General features: G+C 49.1%; 1 protein-coding gene across 4 annotated transcripts in view; it reads right to left on the bottom strand.

The window, feature by feature from the left end:
• MEGF6 (multiple EGF like domains 6) overlaps positions 1-17,166 on the bottom strand; it is a 255,179-nt gene that overhangs the window by 230,410 nt on the left and 7,603 nt on the right. For 3 of the 4 annotated variants that reach the window (XM_065574928.1, XM_065574927.1, XM_065574929.1), the window contains exon 2: positions 15,649-15,783. In XM_065574928.1, coding sequence (XP_065431000.1) covers positions 15,649-15,783 — 135 coding nt within the window. Of the gene's footprint in view, positions 1-3,391; positions 3,505-15,648; positions 15,784-17,166 lie in introns of those variants that run through there. The other variant, XM_065574930.1, reaches the window with a different exon arrangement.

Raw genomic sequence — 17,166 nt, 5'->3', positions numbered from 1 at the left:
GCTACCTAACAGAGCATCCAGAGATGTTGCGCAGAAAGAAATGGAAAAATGCAGTTAGTGGGACCCAAAACAATCAACATTCCCCAACACGGGATAAAATACCAGCTTGGCAGCAAACCGTTAATCTCAGACAAGAGATAACGGCTATGAAAAGCATTCATTCTGATGGCAAAGCAAAGCCACCAGCTAGTGCAGCAACCCAATGTCAATCTGTCTCTTTTCTTGCCCTCCTTTACAATCAATAAAACCTAATAATGCAGGAGATTCTGCACAGAGCCTGGGTTCCATTCTGCCCTCAACAGATTTCTAAATGTCTAGTTGAGCTGTGAGTGAACATTGGCCCATCTCCAATTCACTTTATGAGTCAAGCCCGAGGTGAACACATTTACTGAATCTTGAACCCAAGGCTTAGTTCAAGTAGATTTAAAATGTGATGCAAACATTTTGCACAGTCCCAGTTGCTGGTGCCTCTATGGCTGTCACAAATTATAAAGAAAGTGGAAGGTGGAATAGGGAGGTGTGGAAAGAACTGTTAAAGGAGATTATTTATCTTAGCTTTTGTTTTCTCTTTCAGAGTTTCTGGCCCAGAGTTATTCAGAACAGCGAGAGCTAATGGAACTCTAGCTTAGAAAAATACTGTCGTGTCCTGCTGATGAAAGATCCATTTGCAGACCCTTGAGTACACTGCATACATGCATCAGCGTGTGATTACTGAAGGCTGTGTCAAACTAAACTCTGTTGTTAAAACAGACAAAAATAGTACCAAAAATATTACATTTCCAGGAGCAGCTAGCTACACAACCCCTTGGATGTTTAGTTTAGCCAATACAAAACAATTCTTCACACTCTAAATCAGCAACCACCATGTCTTGAGGTCCCACATATTAATACACCAGCAGAACCACAGAATCACAGAAGTGGTAGTTGGACAAGACCTATTAGATAATCTAGTCCACCACCACTAATGCCCCGGACAATGAAGGACTGTTCCCTACAGTAGATTTTCTAGCATAAAGTATTATTTAGTTTTATAAAATGTGGTAATCCCAATAATCTGGGCCCATGTACAAATTTTATAAAAACAATCACTATCACTTATAGCAATACCCCCCTCCCCTCCCCCAAAAAATCCCAACTGACTCTTGGACAATCAGTGTCCAGACACCCCAAGGGGAGAACAGAAGGGGGGATAGCTCAGTGGTTTGAGCATTAGCCTGCTAAACCCACAATTGTGAGCTCAATCCTTGAGGGGGCCAGTTAAGGATCTGGGGCAAAATCAGTACTTGGTCCTGCTAGTGAAGGCAGGGGGTTGGACTCAGTGACCTTTCAGGGACCCTTCCAGTTCTATGAAATAGGTATATCTCCATATATTAAGGTTTAAACCCTCAAAAATAAGCAATTAACCCAACTGATTGCATACTGTGTTATTTTATTGTAAGAGTACATCGAGTAAGATCTTTTATGAAAGCTTGTAATGCACTGGACAGTCACTCTGAGATAGGCACACAGGTTATGGTTTTGAATGTAGGTGTTTGTATATATAGACAATTGTAATTGTAACTGTGGTGCAACTTCAGCTCTCCATTGCCCCACCCAGCTACTCACCCCACCCCCCCCAGAAAAAGCCTGGAAAAAAATGAAACAATGGATTTGTTAGTGGACTCTGACCCACACAAAATTCATCCATTTTAGCAGGCCTGCTAAGGGTTTAGGCTCCGAATGATATGACTTTACCGGTATCTGCAGTGCCACAAGAACATTCACAGGGACATTAGGGGTTATCGATAATTACCACTAATGTTTACTGAATTATTCTCAACTCAGCCTTACAGACAGCTGCTCGTCATTAAGCAGGTGAAACTACACAGAAGCACTAGGGAGAGCAGGTGCTGTATTTTCCTAGTCACGTCCATTAACTCAGATAAGTTGCAGCCAAGTTCAGATCAGCCTTCTGTGTGTCAGATCCTGAGCCTGTTAATATGTTTCCTGAACCCAGTGTTGTTGGAGCACGGTCCAACTGGAGCAGCTCCAGTGGGTGAAACGGAGGCTGCATAATGTTCACATGGATGTCGTAACCGAGCACTTCAGCTGCACGGCACAAGAGAGTTTGGCATCAGATCGCCATTCTAATGGGATGTATTGCTGCTGGAATGGAAACTTCCAGCAGGAAGGTCAGAGGGAAGAGAACAGCAGACATAGCCTGATTAAAGGATTTTTAAAGTTCCTTTTATATCACTTACTTTTCAAATTCGACAGGTAAATTCTGCTCCCAGTTACATGGGGGCAGCCCCATGGTTTTTGGCAGAAACTAAATCCCAGCATTGGAACATACAAGCTGTCATCAACCCTGGAATTGTGAAACACCATTTGCCCCAGCCCACTAGTTGGCCACCTCTGAGGGCTCTGATTTCCACCCTCAGACAAGGTGATGTCTCTTTCCAAGACAGCTCTCAGGGCTGGGTCTGTGCAACTCTGTAAATTAGCTAACCAAACTATGAAGTTATCTTGGTGGGCCTCTGCTCAGTTCCTAGCAGACAGGGGTCCACTCCAAAAAAACCCTATCCACACAAATCTTGTTTGGAGTCTTAATCCTGAAGCTAAGGTCTGAATGGGCCTGGATAATGCACCCCTCTCTTTCTCTTAGGAATGGTCAGTCCACTTCAGGGCTGATGTACCTCGGCAGACAGAATGGGGAATCAGGCTGCAGCTGCCTACATTGTGTCTGTTGTGGACAAACAGAGACCTTTGGTCTATGGGGCTGCCAAGTCAGCACATTTCACCAGCACCACATTCACTAAAAAGTGCATAAACCAAACCAAGAACAAATTGAAACAAATACACAGAATCATTGTTTTCCACCAAAAAAGGCAATAATAATACCTGGTTAGCTCGAACCTCTACCTTCATCCTGTGTACAAGGCAACTTCTGTTCACCAGTAGACAGATGTTCCCAATGGAAAATTATGTTGTTTTTAGTTCCTTGATTTACAATGTCAAAGAACATGCATTAGAGACCTGAAGCAGACATTTGTGACTGGAGAACTGCCAACCTTTGAAGTAGGAGCAGACAAGGCACCTATCATTTCAAAGTGCTCTCTCAAACACAGTCAGAGAGACAGACTCTGTGACTGAAAATAAGAGGGTTTGTTTGCTGCTTTATTACCATTACATAGATATTATCGCCAAGATAATTACTGACAGTTATAGGTTAAGAGCAATTCCTTAAACCCAACACTTAAAAGCGGTCTCCAGTCCAAGATACCGCCTTAGAATTAGTTTCCTGATGCGGCTTTATAAAAAAGGATTATAACTGTTCAAGGGGACGGGGAAACAGAAAAGGGGGCAGAAAGCAATATAATGCAAAAGAGGTCTGTGCTTGGCCTTGACCTACTTTAGCCAGGGCTGCAGCCAGAGAAGGAAAGATCCAGAATTCAGCATTTGCAGTGTCCTTCCTTCACAACCCACTTCTCCAGCTTTCAATAGCCTCTATGCTCCCAAATTAGGCTCACCTGCTACTTATCTGATAGGAAGCTAAACACCTGCAATCACTTTCAGTTCAGATCACTGCACTTCAACTACTAAAGGCCAACTTCATCCCTGATACAGGCAAGTGTAATTCACCTGACTTGAGTATAGTTGTACCAGCTTATATCAGGGCTAAATTTGGTCCTACTTATCTCTATCACCCATTTTTAAGGAAGCCCTATAGTGCATCAAAGCAAGCATCAAGTCATCTGCTTCATGACAGCAGTTATCATAGTGAATCTCCCCAACAGCCAGGGCCGGCTCCAGGCACCAGCCCAGCAAGCAGGTGCTTGGGGCGGCCCCTGGAAGGGGGCAGCACATCCGGCTCTTCGGTGGCAATTCGGCGGCGGGTCCCTCAGTCTGTGTCAGAGGGAAGAACCGGCCACCGAATTGCCGCCGAAGAATGAAGCGGCGGCGTTAGAGTTCCCGATCACGATAGCAGCTTTTTTTTTTTTTTTTTTGCTTTTTTGCTTGGGGCGGCAAAAACTATGGAGCCGACCCTGCCAACAGCCACCACCTCTCAGAGCAGACATTATAGCTCTTCTGGCAGTGCCAGCCCATTGCTCCTCACTGATTTCATCCACAGCCTAGCATGCTGCCTCATTCAGTGGTGCTCCAAGGTTACAGAGATGATCACTGATGCGTATCTGCTGTTAACAAACTCCACATCACAGAGCCAACAGCAGCTGAAGACCACAGCTGAGCTGCTGACAGCATCCTGCACTAATTTAATCTTTTTCCAGCAAATCTGATATTCATATTGCCCAGTGCCGGCTGGAAGGGAGCTCATGGATGGCAGCATGTTATTCTAAGATTCACAGATTCTAAAGCCAGAAGGGACCATTATGATCATCTAGTCTGACCTCCTGTATAACATGGCCCAGAGAACTTTACCTAGTGAGTCTTTAATCAAGCCTAGAAGAACTCCACCGCTAAATGCAGCATAAGCAGTTTCAGCCTGTAGACCTTTATCTTTTCAGATTTTTAGCTCTGTACAGCCAGAGAAGCCAATGAGCCTCCGTTAAACATTTCAATGACTAAGGACCAGAATCCTACTTCCACATAAGTCAATGAGACGTTTTTGCCATTGATTTCTGAAAGACTAATATTAGGCCCTAATTAGGCCAGGAAACAGTGCGCAGTGAATGTGCATATATCCACTATGCTGACAAACAAACCTAAATGTGAGTCAGCATATTCACTGGCAATCTGACTGTCTGGGAATCAGTCACTTCAGCCCAGACCACTGTACAGTCATATCTCAGAGGCAGCGTGAGTACCGCACTGTATCTTTTTTAAACAACAGCCTCTCTGGAGAACCAACAAATCATAATTTGAAGTAAAATCCGAATCTAACATGGTCAAGGCCCATGCACGGAATCTGATATAATGTAAAAGGGATGTGCGTCAGTGTCTTAGTTTCAAGACCTGTTCTATCCTGGAACAGAGCCAGTCCTTAAATCTCTGCCTAAAACTTTTTTCCGTTAGAGTCAGGAGAAGAGTTTTGTCACTGTTAAAAATCAGAGCATGTCCCTCAATTGAATTTTCATGGCTTGGGTTGATTCTCTGTACTTTCATATAGTAACTGCTCCAGGCAATCCTATTATTCTTCTGATTACTGAGCAGTCTTTGCTCTGATGAGATTAAAAGAAAAAGGGAATATATTAATATTCTTAACCCCCCCAAAAAAAGATGGGTTATCCAGCTCAAACTGATCCCTAGTATTGTCAGTTTAAAATGTGTCCATGGTCCCCAAACGATTCTCCCACAACGTATCTGCTCCCAGTCCAGCACCAGACTGGATTACTGCATTGCAGACACAACCAAAGCTGTGCAGATAATTGATTTTTAGTTCAGTGCCAAACCTGAAAAGAAAAAAAGTTCATTTCAGGTCAAGGAAAGGTTTCATTGGACCTGAAACAAAACAGTCTGACAGGCCCAAATCTCCATTTTTCAGCAAAAATAGTTTCAGCTGAAAAATTTCACCCAGCCCTAGATACAACTACAGTAAAGATCAAGTGGAAAACTCAGCTATTGAAGAATGTAGATTCCCACATGGAGCACATTACAACTGTGCTTCACAGAAAGCACTGATCTGCAGTTCTGTGTGTTGGTTTAATCTATAAAGCCCTTTAATGGTTTGGGTTATGTGTTCCTTAGAGACTGGGCTCTCTCCTGTTAAACCACGGCAGTTGAGATCAGCTGGCACACTCAGTCTCTCAGTTCCTAGATTGGTTAGGATCTGGGGGCAGGATGGTTCAGTGTGAAGAGTCCTTGACTCTGGAACTCGCTTCCTCACATTGGTCTGTCAGTGTCTGAATTTGTTGACCTCTCTATTTATGTATGTTTAGTGGAGGGTGAATGGGAAGGGAGGGCAGAGCTTGTGTTTGTAGGGGGGTGAGAAGCATTTAATGTTTTGTTAGTGTTGTTTCATCAGATTTATTGTGTGATGTGCTCTTTGCTGATTTCCCATGGGCGTAAAGTCTTGGGATAGGGAGAGTATAAAAATCAAACAAGCAAATATCTGCTTATTTTAATTACAAAAGGAAAGATTTTGTTCCCGTGCTTTAGTAGCAAGATAGGAACAAATACAGATCAGGGTAGTGAGACAGACTCCACCATCATCCACAAAACAGTAAGATACATTCTGACACATCCCTGGTGAGGCGAGAAGCAGAAAGAACTCAGCTAGCTTGTAAGGCCCCAGGATGAGTCTGTGGTGCCAGCACCTGAAACCGGTGAAGGGGGGAATCATTTCTGCAACCCTGTTAACACTCTGAATCCGGTTCCAGGAACATAACCCCACATTGTCAGATGGTTACAGAAAATAAAATGTCCCTTCAGTCTTTAAGACTCCCAGTTTCTCTCCAGAACTCACCATCATATGGACATCCAGTTCTTCTTGATCGTCTTTATATGTCAGTGTTTCTGGTTCAATCCCTTTAAAAGAGGCTGCTGCCTTGGTCAGTGCAGTTTGGAAGAGGGCAGGTTTGGGACTTCTATTTTAATGAGAACAACTTGGGACAGCTGTTGGGGGACAGGACCTCATTCCTTTCTCTTTGCCTAGCTTTCGAAAGATCCACTTGAATAACTGCTTCCCCCTTCCTGGAATATGTATACGTCATTTGGAGCTTTTTAGCAGATGAACACTTCACTTTTAGCTTTCATACTGGAATTCTTTCGTGTGTGGAAGAGACATTAGAGGAGACTTATAAAGTGCTGGCATTGCAGAGCATGGTACCAGGTGGCAGAGAATGGGATATGAAAAGTAAACATTGAATTTTTACACAGCATTAAACCTTTTTCTTAATAGCTGCTAGAGCAATAAATAAGAAAAACGACGTTTACAATATTCTATAAAATAAGGTAGTCTGGATGTATTCTGCACTGTTCTATTGCCCAAGTAACATGTTTATTCATGTTCTATTGCCCAAGTAACACTTTGTGATATATTAACATATGTCAGTTCCTACTAACAATCACAAGGAGTTCTTACTCTTCACTGTTTACTTGGCATCACTTAAAATACTTATGGGAGGAACTGGTAAACTAATGTGGGACCCCCTAGGTCGGCAGAAGTTGGGAAGGCTGTGGACACAGTGCAAGCAACTCCAGTGAGGAGAGCACCCCTTGTTACATATGAAATGCTGGTAACAGGCTCTGGAAGAAGCAACCTCCAGCTCCCTTCAGCCGGGGGGAGGATGGTCACAATTGAAGTGTCAAGGTGGGATGTGAGTAAAGAGGGGAGAATATAAGAGGGTCTCAGATGATCCTATCCACACAAAACAGCCTTGCTATTACTAAACATTATAATCGCGGAGTGGCAACCAGCATGGGGCCCCACTGGGATGGGTGCCATACAAACATGTAGTAAAATCCAGTCCCTGCCCCAAAGAGCTTACAGTCTAAAGAACAAGCCTTAGCAGGTGGGTGAGACAAACAAGTGGACTGGGTGGAGGCTCAAGAAGACAGGGTCCTAAAAGCTAACAGAATGCAGGCAGTTCTTAACCAATCAGAGACTGTAACCACAACTCATCACCTGCCTAGCTTTTAATCAGCTTGCAATTTCCTACATGTATCGAGTAACAGGCAAGTTCTGAGAAAGGAATTGAAGGACCGAAAGGTCCGATTTTGACTGGGAGCTTTTTCCACTTGTAAGGGGCAGCGTGGGAAAAAGTGTTTCTTGGGGAAGCAGATTATCAAGGCTGATATCGCTGGCAGAGCTAGGGCAGGGGTCGACCTTGCAATACAAAACAAGCCTTACACATAGGACCAAGTTTTCAGACAACTGGCACTTACAATACACCTGTAAAAACTGTGCATACAAAAGGAGGGCTTTCATGGGAGCAATTCTGCCACCACTATTTGAAAATGTGGCCAGTACACTCCAACCCCATGAACACCAAAACGTGCAAAGCAGGTTGAATGTTAATTCAGCTACATTACACTGGCAAACAGAGCCCAATGTAATAGGAGAACAATGTGTGTTAATGAGAACAAGTGCTGCTCACTTAATTCTCCATGAATCCCATGCAACTTGCTCCCTGGTAACTGAAAAGTTGCCTGGAAAATCTGCACCAATGCCATTAGGTTCTTGTCTACATTGCAAAATTTTACCACATGTACCAGGATGTGAAGAATTGAGTTGCTGACACAGTGCTAACTGGTCAGAGCAGGCCAGGCAAATCACATCCAGCAACTAATCATGATTAAATCCTGCTGGGTTTTTTAACAGAGAATTTTTTTTGTCAGCAAAAATGTATGTCTGTTTTCCAACCAGTTTATTAACACACAATAAACTTAATTCACAATAAGTGATCAGTTTGAGAAGCCCTGACCTTTAAAACTTTATAGTGACTTTATCTATACCTTCCTGCTGTGAAGCCAACACAACTGAAAGCTGCTGGGATAATACAGATGATGCACTTAATTAATGTAATTAACATGGTATGATCATGGCAAACAGATGCAATATGGGTTAAGATATCTGGAAACAAATACAATGGTTTCCCTGCTCCAAAAACAAACGAAGAATCTACATCGGGGTCGGCAACATTCGGCACGCAGCTCATCAGGGTAAGCACCCTGGCGGGCCGGGCCAGTTTTATAGTAAAAAAAAGTAAGTAATTAAAGTAAAAGACGGTTACTCACCGTTGTAACTGTTGTTCTTCGAGATGTGTTGCTCATATCCATTCCATTAGGTGTGTGCGCGCCGCGTGCACGATCGTCGGAAGATTTTTACCCTAGCAACACCGGCGGGTCGGCTGTGGAGCCCCCTAGAGTGGCGCCTTCATGGCGCTGAATATATACCCCAGCCGACCCGGCGCCCCCTCAGTTCCTTCTTGCCGGCTACTCCGACAGTGGGGACGGGGGGCGGGTTTGGAATGGATATGAGCAACACATCTCGAAGAACAACAGTTACAACGGTGAGTAACCGTCTTTTCTTCTTCGAGTGCTTGCTCATATCCATTCCATTAGGTGACTCCCAAGCCCAACTTAGGTGGTGGGGTCGGAGTGAGACATTGCTGTGTGCAAAACTGCTGATCCGAAGGCAGCATCGTCCCTGGACTGCTGCACTAGTGCATAGTGTTCTGTAAACGTGTGGACTGACGACCAAACCGCAGCTCTACAAATGTCCTGGATCGGAACTTGCGCCAGGAAAGCCGTCGAGGAAGCTTGGGCCCTCGTGGAGTGAGCGGTGAGGTGTGGTACTGAGACACCTGCCAGGTCGTAGCAAGTCCGGATGCAAGACGTAATCCAGGAGGATAGGCGTTGTGATGAGACCGGTGAGCCTTTCATTCGGTCGGCCACTGCAACGAAGAGTTGCGTCGTCTTTCTAAAGTGCCTTGTGCGGTCAATATAGAAGGCCAGGGCCCTGCGTACGTCCAGAGAATGCAAACGTTGATCCTGGCGAGTAGCATGTGGTTTAGGATGAAAGACCGGGAGAAATATATCCTGGTTGATATGAAATGGAGAAACCACCTTAGGGAGAAAGGCAGGATGTGGGCGGAGCTGCACTTTATCCTTATGGAAAACTGTGTAAGGGGGCTCGGATGTAAGCGCCCTGAGTTCAGAAACGCGCCTTGCTGAGGTGATGGCTACGAGGAAGGCTGTCTTCCAGGATAGGTACAAAAGTGAACAGGTGGCCAGTGGCTCGAATGGAGGACCTGTGAGCTTGGAGAGAACCAGGTTGAGGTCCCACGTTGGAACGGGCTGACGTTGTTGTGGGTACATCCGGTCTAAGCCCTTGATCCGTGTTGAGGGCTTCCTACTGCTCAGCAGAATCTGTTGGACAGAGTGCGAGCACTGCTGCTCTGCCTGGGTGAACCATGGAGCAGCCACGCCGTGAGGTGGAGTGATTGCAGGTCGGGGTGACGCAGGCGGCCGTGGTCCTGAGAGATGAGATCCGGGCATGATGGAAGCGGGATCGGTGTCTGAACCGAGAGCTCCAACAGCGTGGTGTACCAATGTTGTCTCGGCCACGCTGGGGCGATCAGAATCACCTGTGCCTGGTCTCTGCGCAATTTGAGCAGTACCTTGTGGACCAGCGGAAATGGAGGGAAGGCATAAAACAGGTGGTCTTTCCAGGGAAGGAGAAACGCATCCGAGAGGGAGCCCGGAGCTCGACCTTGCAGGGAGCAGAACACGTGGCACTTCCTGTTGTCTTGAGATGCAAACAGGTCTATCTGGGGAAACCCCCACTTCTGGAAAACGGAATGTATGATGTCCGGACGGATAGACCACTCGTGTGTTTGAAAGGACCTGCTGAGTCGGTCCGCCAGAGTGTTCTGGACTCCAGGGAGGAACGATGCCGTGAGATGGATTGAGTGGGCGATGCAGAAGCCCCACAGGCGAATGGCCTCTTGGCATAGAATTGACGAACGTGCTCCTCCTTGCTTGTTGATGTAAAACATGGCCGTGGTGTTGTCGATGAGAACTAACACACAGCGGCCACGTAGGAGGTTGAGAAATGCCTGGCACGCCAGGCGCACCGCCATCAGTTCCCGAACATTGATGTGCAGGGCTATCTGGGGTGCAGTCCACAGGCCCTGGGTATGGTGTTCGCTGAGATGGGCGCCCTAACCCAGGGATGAAGCGTCTGTGACCAGGTGCAGAGAGGGTTGTGGGGCGTGAAACGGCATCCCCTCGCAAACCACCTTGTGGTCTAGCCACCATGTGAGGGAGGTCAGGACCGAGTTTGGGACCGTGACCACCATGTTCAGGCTGTCCCGATGTGGGCGGTATATTGATGACACCCAGGTCTGGAGTGGGCGAAGCCGAAGTCTGGCATGCCTGGTTACGTACGTGCAGGAAGCCATGTGACCCAGCAGGGTAAGGCACGACCTCACCGTGGTAGTAGGGAAGGCCTTGAGTCCTTGAATGAGGCTCGTGATGGTGCAAAAGCGATTGTCTGGCAGGATGGCTTGTGCACGTCTGGAGTCTAGAACCGCGCCGATGAATTCTATTCTCTGGGTAGGTTCCAGAGTGGATTTGTCCTTGTTGAGTGGGATACCCAACTTGTTGAATGTGTGCACTATTATGTGGACGTGATCTCGAACTTGTTCTTTGGTGCGACCGCGTACCAGCCAGTCGTCTAGGTACGGGAACACCTGTATCCCTTGCCGACGAAGGTACGCTGCCACGACAGCCATACATTTCGTGAACACCCTTGGGGCCGAGGATAGGCCGAAGGGAAGGACTGCAAATTGGTAGTGCACCTTGCTTACCACGAACCGCAGGAAGCGTCTGTGAGGCGGGTAAATTGCTATGTGAAAGTATGCATCTTTCATGTCGAGGGCGGCGAACCAGTCTCCAGGATCGAGGGAAGGGATAATGGTCCCCAAAGAGACCATGCGGAACTTCAACTTTACTATGAATTTGTTGAGTCCGCGCAAGTCCAAGATGGGTCGCAGACCTCCTTTGGACTTGGGAATGAGGAAGTAACGGGAATAGAATCCCCTGCCCCTTAACTCCACTGGAACCTCCTCTATGACCCCCATAGCAAGGAGCATGGAAACTTCCTGTGTAAGAAGTTGCTCGTGAGAAGGGTCCCTGAAGAGGGACGGGGAATGGGGGGAGGAGGGGGGAATTGAGGAAAACTGGATAGCATATCCCCTGTCCACCGTGCGAAGGACCCAACGGTCCGAGGTTATAAGGGACCAGGCATGGTGGAAATGGGAAAGGCGATCCCGAAAGGATGGGGCTGGATCCTGTGGGATGACTGGGGCGCCGTCCTCGACCGCACCTTCAAAAGTTCTGCCTGGGGCCTGAAGGTGGTCTAGGTGGCCCCTGGTTCTGACCAGGTTGAGGGCCGGTCCACCTTCTTCTACCACCTCATCCTCGCCTCCGGGTCGAGTCCTGTCTCTGACGAGGCGGGGGGGGGGGTAGAAGCGCTGAGGCTGCGGTCTAAATGGCCTGCGCTGAGGGCCCACAACATGCATCCCCAAGGAACGCATGATCGTCCTGGAGTCCTTGAGGCTCTGCAGGCGAGAGTCCGTCTTTTCTGAAAACAACCCTTGTCCTTCAAAGGGCAGATCCTGCAGGGTTTGCTGCAGTTCCTGAGGCAGACCCGAAACCTGGAGCCAGGAGATCCTCCGCATAGCGATACCTGAGGCCAGGGTTCTCGCAGCAGAGTCCGCTATGTCTAAGGAGGCCTGTAAGGAGGACCGAGCCACCTTCTTACCCTCCTCCACCAGGGCTCCAAACTCCTCCCTGGACTCTTGGGGAACCAACTCTTTGAACTTCCCCATAGAGTTCCAGGAGTTAAAGCTATAGCGGCTCAAGAGCGCCTGTTGATTAGCCGCTCTAAGTTGCAGCCCTCCGGCTGAGTAAACTTTACGGCCGAATAAATCGAGGCGCTTAGCCTCCTTCGATTTGGGCGCTGCGGCCTGCTGACCGTGGCGCTCCCTTGCGTTCACTGATGCCACCACCAGTGAACACGGCTGGGGGTGGGTATACAAGTACCCGTAGTCTTTAGACGGGACAAAGTATTTCCTTTCCACCCCTCTCGCTGTGGGTGGGATAGAGGCAGGAGTCTGCCATATCGTAGATACATTGGCTTGTATCGTGCGGATCAGGGGTAACGCCACCCTCAATGGGGCATCCGCTCCGAGGATATTCACGATGGGGTCGTGCACCTCCACTATCTCCTCCGCCTGCAGGTCCATATTACGGGCCATCCGACGCAGAAGATCTTGGTGAGCCCGAAGATCTATTGGAGGTGGACCTGTGCACGATGTGCCCGCCACTGCCTCATCCGGAGAGGAAGAGGAAGATGCCTCCGGTGGAACAGGATCCAAGGGAGGGTCCTGGTCTCCCTGCTCCTGGGCCGGAGCATCACCTGCGCTTGAGTCCAGGGCGTCAGGTGGTGCGGACACGGAAGCCTCCATGCCCCCTGGCGGAGGCCGAGAGATGGTGGACTCCGGGGCCCTTCTAACAGAGTGACCGGAGCGAGAGGTCGAAGCAACTGGAGCCCCTTGCGCCTGATGGTACGCCCACGGGGTCCAAAACGACCAGTGAGATGGGCCATGAGAATGGTCCTCTGTTATGTTCTGCCAATGGCCCAAGTCCTGTTCCTCGGCTTGCCCCTGAGGGGGGTATGCCGATCTCGAGAGGTCCTCCGAGGAGCGAGACCCCGATCTCGATGGCCATGGCGGTGCCGAGAGCGTCGAGACGATTCCCGTGGGCTGCGGTGCCGCACGGTGCCGGTCTGGAGATGATCTATCTCCACGCGGCGCCGGCGATCGGTGCCGGGACCGCGACCGGTGCCGATGACCTCGTCGGTGCCGGGAGTCGGATCTGGACCTCGACGAGGACCTGGAGTATGCCCGGTACCGGGAGCGGCCTCTCGACGTCGAGCGGCGACCGTAGCGGTGCCGAGAACTACGTCTCGACGTTGATCGGTGCCGACGATCATAGCGGTGCCGAGACGTAGAGCGGTGCCGCGAAGAAGATCTTGGCCGCGAGTACGACCGGTGCCGAGGTGATATTCGGTGCCGGGACTGCGAGCGGCGTGGGGACCTGCTTCGGGACCTGGATCGGTGCCGAGGTTCCAGCCCTTGCGATGGAGGGCGCATCAAGGCAGGTTTCCCCCTCGACTGGACCGGGCGAGGCAACGGTGCCGTCGGTGCCGGTGGTTGAGGCGGTGCCGGCTCCGTGAGAGCTATTAAGTCTCTCGCCGCCGCGAAGGTCTCTGGCGTCGACGGGAGGCACTGTATCACCGCCGGCCTCGGTGGAGACGCCGTCTGCACCGGACTCAACGGCCTCGGCGCCGGAGTCGACGGTGCTGGAGGCACCTGTTTCCGGTGCTCCACCGGCGTACGCGGCTCTACCCCCGGCACTGGGGGAGCCAGCGTCTTCGGCACGGAGGTCCCCGTCTTATGGGCTTTCTTATGCCCTGGGGATAATGACCGGCGCCGAGGCACTTGCTGTGCTTGCGGTGCCGACGAGGTCCGGTGCCGGGAAGGCTCATCTGACGCCACTCGCGTGGTCGTCATGGCCGGTGCCGCCGGGGCATTGCGCACCGAGGCGCTAGGTGCCGGGGCCTGACTTGTAGATGGAGCGTCCGGACTAAGTGCCGCCTCCATCAGGAGTTGCCGGAGCCGAAAGTCCCGCTCCTTCTTGGTCCTTGGTCTGAAGGCCTTACAGATCTTGCACTTATCTGTTTGATGGGACTCTCCCAGGCACTTCAGACAGGAGTCGTGCGGGTCGCTCGTGGGCATAGGCTTAGCGCAGGAGGCGCACAGCTTGAAGCCGGGAGCGTTGGGCATGAGCCCGGCCCCGCGGCCGGGGGAGAAAGGGGGAGACGACCCCCTTAATCCCCTGAACTATTATAACAACTAGACAACTTTTAAAACTATTGAACTATTTAACTATAAACACTAGGACTATAACTATAACTATAACTGCGAATAACGAACTAAGCTAGGGAGAGTGGAGAACAGCTAAGCAGCGCTCCACAGTTCCAACGACCGTCAGGGGCGGTAAGAAGGAACTGAGGGGGCGCCGGGTCGGCTGGGGTATATATTCAGCGCCATGAAGGCGCCACTCTAGGGGGCTCCACAGCCGACCCGCCGGTGTTGCTAGGGTAAAAATCTTCCGACGATCGTGCACGCGGCGCGCACACACCTAATGGAATGGATATGAGCAAGCACTCGAAGAAGAATATTTTGTTATAGTAGTTGTATTATGCTGGCACCCACAGACACCAGCTGGAATCATGGTCCATTGCACTGGATGCTGTGCAAACACATAGGAACACACAGTCCCTGTCCCGTGATTGTGTTCAAAGGTTCACAAAATCCTCTGGGATTCCCCTATTTCTAGCCAGACCCTGGTATAATTAAATAGCTGCACTATTGATGGCTAATCTATGGCTTTGAGCCACATGTTTCTCTGCACATGTCTCCCTTCGTGGGTTTGAGTCAGCCACTACATGAATTCTTTATGTTATCCTAATAAAAACTGCAACCTGAAATCAATATAAATCAGAGAGCCAAGGCACATACACAGTAGTAACTAGCATTCTCCAAACTGGTGACTGAATTTAATGCCAGATCCTTCTGCGAGCCCTAATACCAAGTCGATGGTGACTTTGTTAGCTGTTATTGTTAGGCGTGTTGCTTTATAATGCACCTTTTATATTCTTTGCATTGCCCACTCCTTCCCTCTCTGAGCTGAAGGGCGGAGCAGGGGAGCACCTGTATTGTCCACTCCCCTTTGTACACTAGAATACACCACTTATACCCCCCCTTCCCCACAGCACTCATTATAACTGCACCAAGCCTCTTCTAAGACCGCTTTCAATGCTATTCTGTGGCTCGTCCATTGAGGAAGGTAGAAAGGTGAAGGGCAGCCTGGTTTGCCTGGCCGTTCACCTTTACAACAATCCCCACCTCCTCCAGTCCAGAATCTGAATAAACTTGAAGTCAAACTTTCAGTCTAGTAACATGCATCTTTGTGTGTCTCTCTTGCTGTCATACATGCACATACTTGTGCATGCACACACACGCGCACACACACACACGCTTAAGGAAAGCGAATTTGGTTAGCATTTCCACTCAGAAGAAACCATCTATTTTCATCCGACAAGGGAGAAAAGAAGCACCAGAAAGCAGCACTTACCTCCGTTCATAGCCTGTGCACCACAGCTGTCCTCCACAGCCCTGTTTCCACACTTTGACCATCCGAGTGAACGCTTGGACACACGGCTGCCTGTGCCCCACTATCACCAGCTCTTGCTCCGCACAAACGTTTGGCCTGTCGAACGGAGAGAAGCAGGCATATTTATATTACCATCAACACTTTGGAGTGACCTAGTACAGGGCTTTGACAGCTTGAGAATGAACAGGGTGCGGATAAGCTATGCTTTTTCTGAGACAGAGTCTCACAAGATATTCTATACAATATTTATCTACTCATTTAATTTACACGGGAGGAAATGGAAGAGACATAGCCTCTCAGCTAAGCAGGTCCAAAGCCCTTTGGGGCCTTGTACATCACCCAACACCTTAAACTTCTTCTGGGAGCCCCCAAGGAGACAGTTCAGATCACGGAGCACTGGTTTAATATGCTTATGGTGAGACAGTCTATTTACCGAGCAGCCCACCACTGTTGGCACTAGCTTCAGTACAAATAATATAATAAAATAACACCAGCACCTCCACTTCAAGAGTGTCTCACTGGAGGACCAAAGGCCTTCAAGGATCAGTTAAGTCTCACCACACCCCATCAGGTAATTATCAGCCTCCAACATGGTAAAGGTGGACGGACTGGGGTGGGGTATGAAATGAGGAATTCAGTGCTTCCTGGAGCTGCTTGAGATAAGTGCCACCAGAGCCTGCATCCCTGAGCCTCTCCCCATGCCCCAACCCCCTACCCCAGCCCAGAGCCCCCTCCTGCACCCCAAACCTCTCATCCCCAGCCCCACCCCAGAGCCCACACCCCCAGGTGGAACCTACACTCCTTCCCCACCCCAACCCGCTACCCCAGCCCTGATCCCCCTCCCGCCCTCTGAACCCCTCAATCCCAGAGCACCCTCCTACACCCCAAACTCCTCATCCCCAACCCCACCCCAGAGCCCATACCCCCAGCTGGAGCCCTCACCCCGCCACACACCCCACTACCCTGCCCCAGCCCGGAGCCCTCTCCCGGACCCTGAACTCCTCATTTCATACCCCACCCCAGAGCTCACACCCCCAACTACAGCCCTCACCCCTCTCCCCAATTTGGTGAGCATACAATTTCTATTCCCAGATGTCGCCCTCGGGCCAAAAAGTTTACCCACCCCTGTTTTATAGCATTTGGAACACGTAAAATTAATCAGCAGCTTCAAAAACTGATGAAACAGATCAAACATATCAAGAACTCGTGCGTACTGCAAACTTCATTGTTTTAGTGCTTTGCAACCAAATTATTAAAAGATTAAAATATTTTGGCTTTCCAAATGCTAATAAATAATAAGCTGTGTAATCTCTTTCCAAGTATCAGAGGCCCAGAGTTTAAAATTTCTAATCAATTTGATTTCTATTTGCTTTTGCCTCTCCACACAAAATAAAATGTTTGTTTGTTGCTAAATTCATTTTAAATTTTCCAAAATGCCCTCCCACTGAACGGAAGTGATTGGGGTTGATTCCTGGAAAG

Source organism: Chrysemys picta, chromosome 21 (genome assembly GCF_011386835.1).
Source record: "Chrysemys picta bellii isolate R12L10 chromosome 21, ASM1138683v2, whole genome shotgun sequence".
In the NCBI taxonomy this organism is placed as follows: domain Eukaryota; kingdom Metazoa; phylum Chordata; order Testudines; family Emydidae; genus Chrysemys; species Chrysemys picta.
This window is presented reverse-complemented; position numbering and strand designations above follow the sequence as displayed.